The 18,162-nt window shown below is 31.3% G+C and overlaps 2 protein-coding genes and 2 non-coding genes across 4 annotated transcripts in view; all 4 read right to left on the bottom strand.

The window, feature by feature from the left end:
* LOC113517035 (mitoguardin) overlaps positions 1-12,296 on the bottom strand; it is a 73,143-nt gene extending 60,847 nt beyond the window's left edge. Inside the window, exons 1-3 of the mRNA XM_026901553.3 lie at positions 11,934-12,296; positions 11,702-11,858; positions 9,660-9,797 (exon numbers count right to left, since the gene is read on the bottom strand). Of these exons, the coding sequence (XP_026757354.1) occupies positions 9,660-9,797; positions 11,702-11,858; positions 11,934-12,032 (394 nt within the window). The 5' untranslated portion in view covers positions 12,033-12,296. The remainder of the gene's footprint in view (positions 1-9,659; positions 9,798-11,701; positions 11,859-11,933) is intronic.
* On the bottom strand, positions 1,163-1,234 carry Trnap-agg (transfer RNA proline (anticodon AGG)). Its single transcript has one exon. It is a non-coding gene; the product is annotated as a tRNA-Pro (tRNA).
* Positions 5,283-5,354, bottom strand: Trnap-ugg (transfer RNA proline (anticodon UGG)). The gene has a single exon. It is a non-coding gene; the product is annotated as a tRNA-Pro (tRNA).
* Positions 12,297-13,281: 985 nt separating the features above from the next.
* LOC128202421 (uncharacterized) lies at positions 13,282-15,849 on the bottom strand. Its single transcript, XM_052902692.1, has 2 exons — positions 15,741-15,849; positions 13,282-15,216 (listed from the first exon to the last, which is right to left on the bottom strand). Exon 2 carries the CDS (start codon positions 15,209-15,211, stop codon positions 13,340-13,342), a length of 1,872 nt encoding a protein of 623 aa, XP_052758652.1. The 5' UTR covers positions 15,212-15,216; positions 15,741-15,849; the 3' UTR covers positions 13,282-13,339.
* Between the last annotated feature and the right edge of the window lie 2,313 nt (positions 15,850-18,162).

Raw genomic sequence — 18,162 nt, 5'->3', positions numbered from 1 at the left:
TGTGAGTGTTGTCTTTCACTCGAGGCGTATTCAGTTTTCTTTGTGAAGACGACAGCCAAGGGCCGCGACAAGCTCAAAGGTAGGCTGGAGGCAGTATACTCGTAATTATTCCCTGCATGCGGAAGGGAGACGGAGCGAAACAGACACGCAAAAGCCTTTCCCCAAGGACCCCTCGTAGGCTATTTACGAGCTGGTGCAATCGTGGGGAACAACTCCACGTGTTAGCAGCCGGTTGAACGTTTTTAAGACATACTCGTCTACATATATATAGTTCAGATAAGTTAGGAAATTTTCTTTATAACAATAATTAAGTGCCACACAATCACACCAGTGCGAGAATAAGCATATTCCAAATCTCTTTTTTCAAAATACCGTTAATGTCACTAAATGTGAGACATTGGTCAAACCTCATGAGCATGAAAGGCATAGCAATATGTGTAAGTAGTAGGTATATAGTATTTGGCGTGGAGAAAGACATCGGTATTATTAAGTATAATACATATATGCTATATATAGGCTATCTTTTTATTCCGTTAAATAATTTATTTAATCCAGGACTTATTTACGTTCAGAATTTTATTAATATGGTGCAAAAATAATATGATAAAGAACAAACTAGGTATACTATAAATAAAATTATAAATAAAATATGAAATATAATACATAATTACACACACACACACACATATGTATGTATGTATATATACATATATGTGTGTGTGTATATATATGTGTGTGTATATATGTAATACAACTGTTAAGTGTAAAACCTTTTTATTTGAGCTTTGAAAGCATGAACGATCTTCGCCATTCTGGTATAATTTAGGAACTCCACAGTCCAGCAGCTTGTAAAGGATAGGTATGTATAGTAAGTATAGAACTGAGAGTTGTGAATAAGTAATTCTAAAAAGAAATAATATTCTAAATACCTATTTTATACATTTTTTAATTATAATTTTATTATACCAAATATTCAGCGTTCACTTTGTCCTTTTAAAGATATTTTTTTAAAATATATAGTCAATATTAGTTTATATAGTTGAAAGTAACTATTAAAGAAAAATACTATTTCCTCAAAATTCAACAGTAGGTAAATTTATCAAATAAATGCTAAATACTTGTAATAAATATAAAACAGAATAATAACACAAAAAGAATTTTTGGGCTCATCCGGGAATTGAACCCGGGACCTCTCGCACCCTAAGCGAGAATCATACCACTAGACCAATGAGCCACATGGTAGAATTGTCGAAAAAGTGATACAAAATCTAGAAAACATTTCTTAATTTCATTTATAAACATATAGTCTTGTTTATAACATATTGTAATAATATTGTTTTTATTTAAAGCTAAGACTTTAAGATATTAAATAATTACACTAATTAATCTCTGAACTCGGAAACAATGTATCAACGTTATTTATTATCTAGCCGCGCCATCTAGTATGCGATAGTAAAATTACATCTGACAATTTTGGTTATCATCATGGCATTCAAGTTATTACAAATATGTAAAAAAAATATACCTAAATAAAAATAAAATTATTTATATACATTGTGTTATTAAAATATAAATGCAATCCAATTACCATTACTATAATAACTGTAACAAATTAAAAGAATTTAAAGAGTAATGAAGAACATCAAAATATTAAAAAAAATTGTCAAGTATCCCTTTTTTAACTTATGGAAAATCTACACCAGGACATTTCCAACTGCCAGAGAGAGGGTAAAAGGAGCGTGTAAGATTTTTATCCACTAAAAACCGGATCACTGGAGTTCCATTTGTTCGCGACCAGAGAAACATAAGTACATACTTAGTTTTTTAATGGATGACAATGGAATTATTACGAAACATAACGTAAGGAACGATAGGTACAAATGAAAGTGCAGGTCAGATAGCCCATTGTGATAAATTTCACAAGAATTAATCACAATGGTTTCCAGGGGGAACCGCGTGTAGGTCGATCTGATGAATATACCCTATATGATATATCCGCAGTATTAACAATTCATTTCCTTCTATACATACCTAGTTATAAATGTCTAGGTCATATTGGAGGCATTATTATTAGAAATTCTAAAGTTTGTATAAAAAGTTTGGAAAGATATAGATATCCTTAACTGAATCTACATAAAGTGGTATATATGGAAAGACATAAAGCGGGAGTTTATTTGTTTGTCCGTGCATGTTTTTAAAATAATCAGTTGCATTTGAAAACATCATTTTGCATTTGATACTCTTAAATAATGTCTTGAAGGATAAGCTATTCAATAATATGATACGACTACGGGCAAAACCACGTTATAACTAGTTTTCTATTAACAATAAAACTAATTAAAATAAAATTAGGTTTTTAATTACTTCAACGAACCAAACATCAACACACGATAGAGCAAAAGGTTTACAGCTACTTTAAAATTGACATAATACTTAATGACATACATACATGTCATATAAATTTAACTGGGTATGTTATTATATTTTATAGCTACTTTTTATATTCGCATTTGCTATATCTATTATTATCTGCCGTGCATAGGATGGGCCACCACTTCCTATCCCGTGGATGTCATAAAAGGTAACTAAAAGAACTTAATGGTCGAAGGATGGGAAGCAGCATCCTTCTTTAAACATCACGAAAGCCTAATTGTGGTTGCCAACCCGCCTTCCAAGCACGACAACTACTGACTACGGACTAACGGCTGATACAAAAAAATATCTATTAGCTTATAATAATAATAAAGTGTCTTCTCTTCACATTTCCAGTTGTACATCTATTATATTCTAATATATTTATTTTTGGAGGTTACATAAGTTAAAAGCTTATAATTAACGCACACACGCACACGCACGCGCACACGCATGCGCACGCGCACGCGCACACGCACTCGCACACACACACGCATACGCACACGCACACGCACACACAGCAGTTCAACATCACGTTTTATCCAGTAATCGGTCATCCCAATGCGCTGTGTCAGTAGGTCGGTCGGTACGTGCAGTGAACGCTAAACAACTTTAATCCCGAGGGTTCCTAGTTTTGTAAGTGCCAGTCTATTGTTTGAATCTCTATTGTTTATTGCGAAACGCTTTTCCTCATATGCAATACCCGTTAATGACTTTACGACAAGGTATTGCGATAAATATCGATACAGTTAATTTTATTATTGTTACATAAAATTCCTTGAGATTATTTCATGAGATTATTTCATGATTTTATGAAGTAGTCTATTGCATTTTATCTTTTCAAGAGGTATCTATTTTCAGTTAGTTCTAAGAAAAAAATATAAATTGTTAATTTGAATAATTTGTTTCGTAATCAAATTCTTCTACTTCTGTGTTGGTTTTATATTAATTTTGGCACGATCGGGTTCTTTTATTTGCAGAACTTAAACTTAATTATAAATTGCAATACGGAACAAATTCGCAAAGTATTTCCAGTACCTAACAATATCTTCATAAAAATAGTATATAACTAGTCTAGCCATAAATACTAAATATAAAAAGTATTTATGTATACTTTTTTTTTTAACTTTTTAATTATTTTGATTATGGAATACGTTTGAATAGGATTGCAGTGATCGACTTGCACAAAGCGGATATGGCGCCGACGGTTATATTCCATACAGTTCAAAAGCTTGATATCAGCCATACGTTCGTATATCGTACTATCACAGTACACTACACACTATATCACTTCCTCTGTCGAAGACCAGAAAAGATCGGGGCGGTCGCGTGCTGTTAGAACTACAAAGGTTGTTAATGCTGTTAAAGCCAGAATACATCGAAACCCCATTAGGAAGCAAAAAATCTTATCATGAGAAATGAAGATTCCCGCTAGGACTCTGTCGCGTATTATAAAACAAGACCTGAAGCTCGGCGCTTATCGTAAATATATAGGGCATGTCCTAAATCAGTCTTTATAATTAAAGAGAGTGGATCGATCAAAACGCCTTTTGTCGCGATGCGCAGGTAAAAGACACAGAAATATCCTCTTTACCGATGAAAAAAATTTCACATATATAATACAAGGCACGAACTACCCAAGCCTGGCTTGAAACTAACGTTCCAGACTTTATAAGAGCTGAAGATTGGCCCTAATCTAGCTCAGACCTCAACCCCATAGACTTCAAATTATGGTCAGTTTAACCCACTTTCACATTTATGATAACAATAAAATAAAAATAATTATAACAATAAAATCCGATCAATGAGGGTATAAAAAAATCTTTGAAGCAAGCAATGGCGAAATTTCCTTGGAAACAATGCCTAAATCTATATATTCGTGGCCAGGCAGATTAAAGGCCTGTATAAAAGCCAAAAGTGGCCATTTCGGATAGAATATCTTTTTATTTTTTGCTGAGACTTTAATAAATATGTAGGTATAAATTTTAGTAATATTACATTACTTCATGAAAAAATCCATTTTCATTTGTAACAGAACTTATGGCTGGACTAGGTATAACTTTAACAACTTGATATGGATCTGTCTTACCACAAAAAAGTTAAACTTGCGATAGACATGTGTTCAATATATGTTTAGACATATTACTACAAAAGCGTGTCTAACATCTGTTTATGTTTAAACAAAAGAAGGTTTGTCTTATTATAATTTATAATTAATTATTTATAAATTAGACTTTGACCACAAAATTTTACTTAAAAGGCACAGATTAATACACTGATTAATTATACTAACATCTACTAACTAAAAAATATTTAATCATTTATACAGCGTTTTGTTAAAGATTGCTTAGATAAGCAATATTTTAAATTATTTTAGTGTGAAGACCGTGAACATAATGTTTTAAAAATAAGTTTGAAGCAAAATAATAATACGAGTAATATACTATACTAGTTTTTAGGTACGAACTGAAAAGCGCAGTACGAGTACAGATATAGAGAGATAAAATGGTGACATCATACCTCTATTAATATTTGATATTTATTTATCGTTTATTAAAAAACAGCAGCATGTAAATTTAAATAGAAACGAATAACAAACCATGTTAAGTAAATTACAATGCATATTAAGTACTTCTGTTATTTTATTCTAATTGAATGCTAATATCTCAAATTATATGATCCGGTACAGCTTGGTAGTTTACATTCACACAGATTCATAACTCGTAGAATTTTTTTTTTAAAGTAACAGCAAAATTTGTTGACCATTCTTGTAATTGTAATGTGAATAGGCAGTAATAAAAAATATACATACACCAGTAAAAAATATACATACCATAAATGGACATTAAAACAATAACACGACAAAAAGCGGGCTCGTCCGGGATTTGAACCCGGGACCTCTCGCACCCAAAGCGAGAATCATACCCCTAGACCAACGAGCCTTGTTAACAAGCGACGAATGTTGTGATCGCGCTGGCCATTTACTACGGCGCGAGAGTGCGTCACTAAAAATTAAAGCCTACAGTGAAAGGTTCTCCATATATCGCTGGCAATATGAATACTTCGTTCAAAAACTTCGGCACCTTCGAACGAATTTACATAGAATAATAAAATATCGAAGATCTGTCTATTCATGCCTAATCAGATGCTTACATCGACATCAAAGTAAAAACATTAAGCAGATTGAAATATTATTATAACTTAAACAAGGTATGATTCTATTCGATCTACAAAATTGTGGATGTAAATATGATGAATAAGTACGTAATACAGATGTCTTATTTTAAACGTCAACTTTTCTATAGAAGTCTGATAGAAACTAGCTACCTATATCGACTACCATGGTCAATGAAATTTACTACTTGAAAATTTTAATTACGAGTAAGTAATATTTATTTTCTCATTTAGTTTTTTTTTTTTTAGGGGTTAGATTGTTACTATAAGAGTTGCTGAATAATAGTAATATTAACTGCAACACAGACAAAGGTAACACACTTACCTTTGCATATAAACCTAATGTCATTGTTATTACTAAACAAGACGTCTTTTGTGTTATCAGTTAACTATAAATAATTAAAATTAATAAAAGTAAATAGGTAAGATCATGACAGAGAGCAATAGTAAATGGAAATTAAAAAATCCATTATCACTACGAATACATTCTATCTAATCCATGGATGTAAAATACGATTAGAAGTAAAAGTAGCATTTTCCGCGACCACGCTCAATATTGTGTTGAAAAATCGGATAAAAAAGATAGTGTTTTTCTTATATAGAATATATATATTTGCCTATAATATTGAAATCGAATGACCTAACCTAAACTCAAAGATCTATAAATATACAAAAATCAGAAGTTGATAACAATACGTTCTCATCAGAACGTAGTAAACAAGGTCGAACAAGTGTTACCAACTTTTATTTAAGAAATGTGATAAATATGTTATCCAAATGAAAACAGCTTATGTAATTTTTCGAAACTCTAAGGGCCTCGAAATATTCGATTAGTCGTCGAAAGCTAGTTGTAGCTAGTTGAACAGTTAAAGTTGTAAAAAACAAACAAAATTTACTAATTGCTTGAATATATTATTTGGCTTTCTGTCATGCCTAATATAATTGTTCACATATAACAGAGTTTAAATAACAGAAGGTTTTGTATCACATTTTATTGGTTAATAAAGTTTAAATAAATAAATAAGGTTTTCACTAAACTACGCAATATCTTTATCAACTTCGATTTTAATGATTACGGAATGGTGACTTTTGCTAGGGCAGTTCATGATAATAATAAAAATTCTGTATTTCACGCCTTTGTAATTATTTTGGGTAACGACAAGTCCTCCTCTCGTATACTAAGACAAGTCTGGAGTGCTGAGACAGGCTATTGCGCACGTCATGTCTAGACTCAAGAGTACACCGTCTTCAATGTGTGCAGGTATGTAGAAATTGTAGCTGGAACGTAGATTGTATAAGGTAAACCACTGAGTTCCAACTAAAAAACATTTATAATCAAATAATAAGTACTTGAGACTTCACCAACAAGGTTTTTATTTGTACCAATGTAACCTTGTATTACTTTAGACTATCTCTTAGTCTTTGCCTAATATTTCAGAAGTGCAACGGATAGAGATATATAGAGTTTAGGAAATACTTTTAAATTTGTAAAATAATATGTATTATGTACTGCATGTATATAACTCGTACAAAAAGATAATTTGCATGGAAATAACTAAATAGGCACGATAATTTTATGTTTCTATTTTTTTTTTATACCATTATGTATTGCCTGCTTGATGCTTACGATTACTTAAATTTAATATGATAAGTTAGATTTTTCAAGGATGTCCGTTATTTTAAATGTAAATTTTCCATTTAAGAACTTTCGTAATCTTACTGCTGCAGCAGCAGCAATAAAATTGCAAAAATAGTATATTATTATTAATAATATAATATTATTTGATTGTGTTTTGTAGTTTGCATGTCTTCAATTAGTTTCAAAAAACTCTATATCGAATTATTTTGTCGCATATTATAAGTTAACACACCTAACTTTTTCTCGATTGGAGATAAATCGTCTTGAAATAGAAAAGTCTAGAGTCATAAAAATAAATTTAATTCAATCATCCTTTGATTAAAATACGCAGCTGATGACTAATTAAAAGATCTAGAGCTTTTACAATATAGAAGTCGTAAAGGTCATAATTGAAAGGCAATTGGTTATTATGAAGTATGCAACAAGAATCTTAATATTTAACAAACACGTTATCTCGACCAGATTGACGATAGAACATTTAATATAATGTATTTTTGTAGTAGGTCGAGGTGAGTCAGTCGAGACCTAAGATTGGCTATTACAAAGATTAAAATTATTATCATCAAAATATGCGCGTGTTTGGAAAGTTGATACCTAATAATGAATAAAACTCTATAGTTGTTCTAAACTATTACTTATGTATCATAATAACTTACTAGATAAATTATTTAATACTTATTAAAACAATCTGACTACTCGCATCCCACACAAAATAGCAAAAATTTACTACAGTAGTTTTATAGAAAAGAACTTCTTGTACTTCTAAAGGAGTATCTTTGTCCAAGAAAGTAAGGCGGTTTTTGAATTAAAAATGTTATAATAGTACTCCCTGAAAGCCAATACAGATGTTTATTTTAAATATGACATTGAAATAGTAATTACACCTGCGCTATCGGTGTACACTGGTAGAGTACCAATGAGAGATGACAAATGAGGATGAAGTCAGTACAGTTGGTTCATTCGATCTCATTACTAATAAACTTCCTCCTACTATCATCGTGAGTAATCCCTGATGAATTCGCCGTGATCGAATATTTTATCTTTATCTACCATATCGTCCTTCATTAGTATTTTATTACATGAAACTAATAACTCAGGTAACTAATCATTCTATTTTTTACGCACCAAAACTACTTGTTGGTAGTACTTTTAAAGAATTGGGTCTTAAAATGGAATGGCGCCTAGCCCTACCAAACAATCTATCCGATTAAACATTCAGTAGCTATGTCACGTAACACTCAACAAACGAAGCATAAATTGTAGACGACACGAGTTCGTTCTTTAGCTAATTGTATGCATAAAATACGACTTTTGAATGCTAACATAATAAACGTAATGATAACAACGTTGAGAATTTGCATATTTTAGTAGACATTTGTTTATGATTTTGTTCGCATAAAAATTTAAAACCCGTTGCAAAAATAAGACCTTTATAAGTTTGAAACCTTTTATTTATAAGTAGAGACACATCAATAATTTGTTTAAATATGTAAATTCTAAAATTATATTAACCTATTTTGATAATATTGATATAATCGGAACACAGTCTTTTTAATTATGAACTAGACTCAATTAAAAGTTATATGATCATTTATTATTTTTTAAAGTTGTAGGCCTTGTTAATAATTATGAGAATTAAAATATATAATATACATTTATTATTAATATACTTATTATAGTCATGTAAGAATTAAAAATTAATTAAAAAAATGAATTATTTCGAATATAGTTTGTGGATTATAATTCCTGCCACCTAGATATTATCGTTTATATTAAAACTTTATCTCTTAAAAGCATATGTAGACGACGTTTTGCTACTTAATAATAGATGGCGCTGTAAAAAATTTGTTACAAACAAAAATATAATTATTGTCAAATAAAAATTCAATATACATACAGTAGTATTCTTAATATAAAATATATAATAATTATAAAAATACCATATTAATTTTAATAAATTGAGTTAATGAATACCAATTTAAAAAGTAAATATAGAAGGAAAAGAGACTATCATCATCATATTAGTAGTTGCCACCCTTGGTGGGCAGGTTGGCAACTTCAGTTAGGCTTTTGGTGATGTTTTAGGAGAGATGCTGCCCATCTCTCAACTATTAAGTTCTCTTAGTCGCCTCTTACGACAACCACGGGAATGGAAAGGGTAACCTATTTTATGCCGGGTCCACATGGCAACAATAATTAACTAATAAAAAATTTAATTAATGATGCATTAATATATATAATATTAATTAGATAAACTAACCAAACTCAAAAATGCTAAATGAAAGCTGAAAAAAACTTAACAAACTAAAAACTAAGTGGCCTAACAGTTATTATAATGAATTTACATGGCCACTGAATATAAAAAAAAATATTTCCTACTATACAATAGATGGCGTTGTAATCACAACATTTGAAATTGTGTATTAATGCTTACCCATAACGCCAAGTTGCTGTGGTGAAAGTGGCGCTGCATCTCCACCACCAGAACCGAGAGATCCCGAAGCAAGTGAGAGCCGTTCACTAAACCCAAGTGGACTGCTACGGCCACCACTACTAGCAACTGATCCCATACCTTAAAAATATAACAAATGTTAACATTAAAACATATAACATTTCACTAAAATAAGGATGAAAAAATGATAATGGAATATCATATCAATTAAACATTTCAATTTATTTCAGATAGATAGATACTCTTTATTGTTTCCTCCAAAAGATTATAGTAGTAAATTTATTATAAATACAAACAATTGCAAGAAATTATCACACAGAGTAAACAATGGGTGGCTTTATAGCAGAAAGCGATTTTTTCCAGGCAACCTTTGAATGAAGAGGAATAAATAACCTGTTCCAGGTTGGCAAAAACAGTGAATTCAGACTATTATTCCAAACTGAAAATTCAGTGGAAATTCTTTCCGAAAAATGAATTGATCATTAAATTTATCACAATGGGCTAACCGACCTGCCTTTTCAACTTCACCTATCATCCCTCACTGGTGCCCCGCCAATGTATACAAATAGTGCAGGCAGGGTCACTATTTTATTATTATGCATAAAAAAAATTAAATAAATTGATTAAGAATTAATAGTAACCTATGTCCTTCTTTATATGGATCCCTGGACATATAAGGATTAAAAGTAATGAAAAATCCATTGGCAAGTATGTCATCACAGATTTTTGAGTTCCCAGTAAGTAGACTTGCCAATGGGCAAGTCTACTTACTGGGAACAGCTAATCCAAAGTCAAGACTTAAACTGCGGGATATTGTTAAGGTAACACAAAGAATTTATAAAATGAAAGTATAAGGCAGGGGGCAGCACAAAAGATCCCAATAGGTCGACGTGCAATGGCTTAGTTGACCCCATATATTAATAAAAGATAAGATGTGCTTCTCCAACTCAAATGTATGTGTATCTCAAATATCAAGGTATCAAACCCATATTTATAGTATTAGCAAAGTTCCTCACAAGATATGTTACATTTTTATAAAAAAAATATTATGTATGTTTATTTATTTTACTACAAATATACTTACAAAATCAAAATTTGAAATCAGGATACTAACATAGAATAGTTTAAATTTCATATAAAAAGATTCTTGATTGTATATTTAAACAATACTACAACTAATAGGTAATCTTTAGGTGAGAATACTTATATTAATATAGTATATAATATTTGTTATAATTTTTTTTTACATTTGATACAGAAAATTACATTATGTCTCTAAAATATGTTAATTATTTTAATAAGTTGACTACAATAATCAACAGCTAAATATTTGGGAATTCATTAGAAACGAAGGCCCATATGGAAAGAGCATTTAAAAATGAATAAGAAAAACAAAAAAAAGAACACTTTAATAAAAAAGTTTAAAGACATATACTGATTATTGGACAGACAATTTTCATTAAGCCTTGAAAATAAACTCATTAATAAGTGTATCATAATGAAAATATGGGTGTATGTTATAGAACTTTGGGGATGGGCATGCAACATTTTCAGAAACAAAAACTATAAGAAAAGCACTCTAAATTATAAAAAAGTAAATGAGTAGAGATCCCAACTATCAAGGAATAACAGAGAACCTGTAATTTATACATAGAGACTAAAATGCCATTAAACTAGCCGACCATGAAGTTACTGGATGTAAATAACTACTTATCTAAACTCAATAGATATTCACTAAGTAGCTTTTAAAAATTTTATTTGTTTGATATAGCATCTCTGAATATGCCTCTTGATAGGAGATAATTATAATACAACAGGTCTGATTATAGCTAAAAAGGGCACATAGAAAAAAGGGTAAAAAAATCATTTTAACTGCAATTTATTAATTATAATGTGTGTAAATGTGTATCCCAAAATAATGTAATAAAAAAAATTAAAATTATTTGATTAATTAAAATTAGACATTTTTTTCCGAATGTAAATGTATCATATATTCTAAAAAACATACTAAAAAGAAGACTTACCTCCATTAGGACTTCTCATACGTGAAATTCTTTTATTAATGGCCCTCTGAATCCTTGGATTCAGAATTGGCTTTGCTCGTTTTCTTGCCAAGTACTTTGATAATACTCCAACAACAATAGCACTTGTTCCCACAACTCCTATGCTCCATAACACAACCTGTTTATAGAGCAATACATTATAAAAGGAAAATTAAATATACAATCACAGTAAACAATGTAAGAAAAATCTAACCTTTTGAGATGTTGTTAAATGAACTTCACTGAAAGATAATGCTTGACGCCAATGTTTCAATTTATCTAATAAGGGTCTAGCTTGAATTAAAAGTTGCATTTTTACAGAGTTCAACACAAATTCCGTCCACTTTTATTATTTACACTAAAGTTGCCTTGAGAAATATGAATCTTAGGTTATGTGTCAAAGTATTTATAATAAAAAGCTGTTATTGTATTTATTTAACATTCCAAATATTATAAAACTGGTACAATTGCCATTCTATTATGTAATTTATTTATTTAATATAAACAGTGATTCAATCATACGCGATTCACGAAAGGACTACTTGAAATTCCCGGTTAATTTAGAATGACTGCTAACAATGACAGCCAAAGGGCATAATTGACTGACTTATTGAACTTCAGTGACACTGACTTTATGTTTTTTAATATAGGTAATGGCTTGGTTGTAGAACCTTTATGGCAGCAATTTCTAAAGTGGGTTCCGTGGAACCTAGGGATTCCGTAAAACAGTCACCAGGGTTCTACGAAATTATTTATACAGTGAAACAATTACATTTTTCACGTTAAAAATTAGAGTAAACTATAAAGTGTTATACTTTTAAAATATTTCTAATATAAGCTTTTGTTTTTATTTAAAATATATGGGGTTCCATAAAATAAAAGGTATTTGGTGGGTGTTATATTATGTTAAAAGTTTAAAAACCCCTTCTTTAAGCTAAGAACAAGGAATTATGTAGAAGGAATGATAAAATAAAAACTATAAATCATATGGTTGCCTCCTTCCTTCTTATGCAAATATAATTAGTAAAAAGAGGACGAAGATACACCATCACTTGTTATTTTCCTCAATTCATAGCAGGCTAGTGTATAGAAAATATTTGTCACTTGGTTGTTATGTCACTTATTTGTTAATGATAAATTTTATATTAATAGATTATATATTCAACACAGTTTATATAGAAAGCTAAGAACAATAAATTACATAGAAGGAATGATAAAATAAAAATTGTAAATCATTTGGTTACCTCCTTTCTTCTTATGCAAATATAATTAGTAAAAAGAAGACGAAAAATACACAATCAGTTGCTACTTTTGTCAATTCATAGCAGGCTAGTGTATAGAAAATTTTTGATATGTCAATTAGAGATGGGCAATCCACCTGGGTGGGTTTAAAGTCTGGTGGGTAAAAACCGGGTGTTTTGGGTTTATTGGGTTTAAACCCCATAAACACCCAAATTTTTGGGTGTTTATGATTTTGTACTTCATCATCGTCATCTCAGCCGCAAGACGTCCACTATACTGGACATAGACAATATTATTATGCAGCCTACAGAATAAAAAACTTTTAATTTGATTTTGAGTTTATTAAGAAAGAGATGAAAGTAAAATGTAAAACTACAGTCAATCACTGTCAGATTCAGAGTTATTACAAGCGATGAATTGTATAGGTTCGATAGGCTCTATTTCGTCTAAACTGTTATGTTCATTTACTTGCTCAATGAAAGCTTCTAAGGTATTTTCTTCATTAAACTGAATGTCCTCGCATTCAGCTTTATGTTTAAGATTCCAGTTATAACAAATGAATGAAATTTTTTCAGTTCTTTCAGTTGTAAGTCGATTTCTTTTGTTATTATGTATGTAGCCTTGGATACTAAAGGAACGCTCAGTGGCTGCCGAAGTACAGGGAGCTGATAGAATACGAATCGCTACTTTGCTTAACTCAGTGGAACCACAAATACCTTTCCACCATATTAGGGGCTCAATGCTATCTAATGAGCTCCATACAAATCCTCTGGCCCAAAAGTTTTCTTTAGCTTTATAACACGCCAAATCTGCCATTACATTTGACAAACTTAAGTGTTGGCTTAAATTGTAGATAAACTCCATACCCTTAAGTTCTTCCTCTTGAGTAAGTTCGACTCCTAGAGTCCTGGGGTCTAGAATATATGCTGCAAAATGTATTGGCCTCATTGCCATATTGCATCTTGAAGATACTGATGTTAGAATCTGCTGTTTGCTTTCTTCGCTCAATGTCGAAATCTCATTTAATGCAAAACGTATCTTAGCTTGTACATCTCTAAATGTAATGTATGTGCGATGCAAACGATTCTGGTCGCTCTCTAAGTAAAATATGCTTTCAGTGACTGGTTCCAAAATACTTATACATTCCCCTGTCTTCGTCCAGAAATCATCACTTAGAATTAAATCTTTAATATCTCTTGAAATTACCACATCTTCTCTAACTGTTAATATTTGCAAAGCTATCTTATTTGCTTTCAAACTTTTTAACGAAGTAACATGACTTCCCCATCTTGTAGCACAAGGCAATTTTAGTGTTTGTGTAGAATCTTCACCCTGCCTTGATTTTATCAACAAGGAACTTAATCGTTGACTCCTTTTAACAGTTTTTATTATATTTATGGCTTGCATAATAAACACAGTTACTTCTTGTATCTTTACAATATCTTGGCACAACAAGTTAAGGATATGTGCACAGCAACCGAGAGGAACAACATGTGGATATTTGAGTTTTGTTAATTCGAATGCCTTTTGTATATTTCTAGCGTTATCGCCAATAAGTACAAGAAACTTATTTGCTCCATACACTTTCATTACTTTTTCAACTTCTTGGCTAAGGTATTCACTAGTGTGAGGATTACTTTCTGTATTCAAACTTTTAACGTATGCAGGTTGAGGTTTTGATATAAGAAAGTTTATTATTCCTTCATTTCTTAAATTAGACCAGCCATCGCACTGAAGGTGTAAGTAACTACAAGCATTTAGTTCCTCATTTAACTCAAAACGCATTTCTCTATATATTTTATCTAAGTATTTTGTCGCTAAAGCTTTACGTGAAGGTATTTTAAATTTTGGTTGCAATTTTTCGAAAAATTGTATCCATAAAGGATGTTGCACCATCGATAATGGCGTCCCTGTTACAAATATAGCTCTCGCTAATTCTGTTTTTATATGATCATCGGTGTCTTGAAACTCAGCATTTATTGTAGTGTTAGCAGACGACGAGGGGCTTATAAAAGAATCATTTGTCTCTATCTCTGACAGTCCAGACATTTTGGTTTTGGACGAGCTATCTTTTATAAGTTTCATAGAGTCTTTTAATGTTTCTGGAGATTTTGGACAAGTGATAAGATGTTGAAGCATTTTGGCAGCATTACTGAATTTGTAGACCTTATTACAAAGCTTGCAAGAAACAGACTTGTTTGGTAAAGTACGGTAGTGCTCCCATATGCGTAAATCTTTAGGTCTCCCCATTGAACCTAAAAAAATGAACGATGATTAGTTGGTCTGACGAAAATTCAACAATAGAGTGCCTATTTTTTTACAATGATTATTTCTTGTTATTTACAATAAATTTATTAAAAAAATAATAAAATAAATACAAAAAACCTTTGTAAAATTACATCTCCTCGGAGGATTAAACGCAGACGCTAGTTTATTATCGTATTGTTCTGTATTTTTCTCAGCAACTTCTTTAATTCGATTAGGTACTTACGCATATTATGTTAAAAATAAATATCTAGTACACATCTTAGGCTATCCACCATTATTATCCAATGACGACTCTCAGCTAACTATGCACTATCATCCAAAATAAACGTGTATGGAAAATTTTATCCCAGTCGGTTGAGGATTGAGGATAATTGCATCAACATACGAACATACCTACATACTTTTATTTACATAACGCAAGCTAAATAAAAGCTTGTAATAATACATCTAATTTTAAGTTAAAATTGTTAAGTGATCATGATATAATTGTATCATTCAAAAATCCACTTACCTTTAATTATTTCTTGTTAAGTATAAATATTATTTCAAATCTGCTCCCTTAATATGCACTTTTTTACTGCTTTTCCTACCTAACACGTTACCAGGAAGTCACGTTACCAGAGTCAGAGTAATAGTGAACACGTTTGACAGTGATTGTCGTCGCCTCATATTCAGCGTCGACGAATAGGGGAATCCCCAGTCATAATGTATTGCATGCGTGGCGGTCTTACTTCAAATCCATAAACAAAGAGATAATTACAGAACTCGATACTAGATGGCGCTGTTTTTGTTTGAAGAAAGTTTGCGGGCTAAAATACATAGAATTTCATCAATGACTTCCACAAAGAACAACATTTCTGTTTTTTCTAAGTCCGTATCTCTTCCGTATATTTCATAAGATATAAGCTTGGGCTACATTGTTATGCAACGTGATTTTGTCGCTGTCTTGCTAGCAGGGTTGACAGATATACGATTTAAATCGTACTCATACTATTATTTGTCTATTTTTTAATGTACGATCGTAAAGATTATGATCGTAATTCGCACAAAAACATACGACTTTTTGGTTACCTGGCAACATTTTTATTATGAAACGAACATGCTCACATCATCAGTCACATGCAACAATTTATTGGGGATTTCCCCTTCACATCTGGCAGTCCTGCTTGCTAGAATATAGGTAAGTCAGCCACAGTTACTGACGATCGATATTTAAAGGGTATTGTTTTTGTGCTAAATATTTCATAAAAACGTTATTTAATACTTTGTGGATTATTAATTTAGTTGATAATCACTGGAAGTAAAATGGATGCTAATTTGAGAGATCAAGATCTTCGTATAAAACAGTTAATAAAAGAAAATCTACGTAAGTACTCTTTTTATACCTAGGTAGGTAAGGTATAATAAACACAAAAGGTACTTAGATCGCGTGTGTTCGAAGCATTTATTCTAATAAATTTAATTTAAAATTGTAGAAAGAAAAAAATGTCTGCCAAGCCGTAGCCGAAGCCGATCTCCAAATATATTTGGCGATAGTGAGACCCAGTGTCCAGATGATTTACCCAGCGTCGTCGCAACAAAGAAAAAAAAACGAGGATAAAGTAAAAGAAAATTTACTGAAAGAAGAAACAAACTGTTCTAAATGCTTAATTTATGGAGAAGAGGATAAAAGAAATGAGTATTTCGGACTGTTAGTGGCTCAAGAATTTAAATATATACGGCCATGTGTGCGAACGAGGTGTTATGAAGAAATTTTAAAGTATCTACGGGAAGCAAAAGGCCAACATGTTGATCAACTGCAACATGAAAACACTGAAAATTAATTACTTTCATTTTATTATATATAGATTTTTAAAATTTCCTGAAATATTATTAGTTAACGTTTTATTTAATATTGTAGAATTGATCAATACAATTTATAAAAATAATTTATTGGTATTACTTACATATTTTCAAAAAAATACGTAAAAACCTATTTTTTTGGGTGTTTATGGGTGTTTATTGGGTTTTTACCAAAGCACCGGGTTTAAACCCGGTGCTTTGCCCATCTGTAATGTCAATTACTTGTTAATGACAAATTTTACATTACTAGATTATATATTCGACACGATTTATGTAGAAGGTATGCAGGCAGGACGTATCTGAATTTGGTAGGGTTATACGGCCATGTAACCCTACTATAAAGGTATTCAGCAGAGGGAGATTTTGTACAAAAATTGTTTGTCCATTCATGTTTCTACCGTGAAGCAGTTGTATTTGCATAGCTGTTTTTCAGTTTGAAGGTTTTTTTAATAGGTGGTAATGGAATGATACCTCCGTCTGCGCTATCGGTATACATTGGCGGGGCATCAGTGAGTGATGATAGGTGATGATGAAGTAGATCAGTTAGCCCATTGTGACAAATTCAACAAGTATTAGCTATGATGGTTTCCAGCAGGAACCACGTGGAGGTCGACCTATCATTGATAGCAATGGGAAAATTTCTCCATAATTCCATTGTATGGACTAATAATAGCAATGGGGACTAACCTCCTCATTACTAATAATCACTTTCCCCATAATTTGAAGGGTAGGATATGGCAGTGAATTTACAAGGTACAAAGTATCTGAGTCCTCAGTAATGACAATGTATAGGAAGTATTATGGGCGAAACAGTATAATATTTCCATGGTACTGCTCATGTCTATAGCCGACGGTTATCACTTTCCATCAGGTGGGTCGTCAGCTTGTTTGCCATTCTAAGTCGTATAAAAAATAAAAAATACAAATAAGTTACTGATTATGTTTTGATTCAATTTAGCTCTTTTTAAATTATTATCATCATATTTGCTATTATCTGTCCACTTTCTGAACATAGGCCTACCTCTATTGGAGGGGTTTTGGCAGTAGTTTTTACATTCGGTAGGTGGGTTGCAGTAAAGCTTTTAGTCATG

This window comes from Galleria mellonella, unplaced genomic scaffold, assembly GCF_026898425.1.
Source record: "Galleria mellonella isolate WM207_F2 unplaced genomic scaffold, CSIRO_AGI_GalMel_v1 utg93, whole genome shotgun sequence".
Classification (NCBI taxonomy): domain Eukaryota; kingdom Metazoa; phylum Arthropoda; class Insecta; order Lepidoptera; family Pyralidae; genus Galleria; species Galleria mellonella.
This window is presented reverse-complemented; position numbering and strand designations above follow the sequence as displayed.

Excerpts from the sequence above, each read along its gene's own strand:
- LOC128202421 (XM_052902692.1), bottom strand. The coding sequence starts at position 15,211 with ATGGGGAGACCTAAAGATTTACGCATATGGGAGCACTACCGTACTTTA.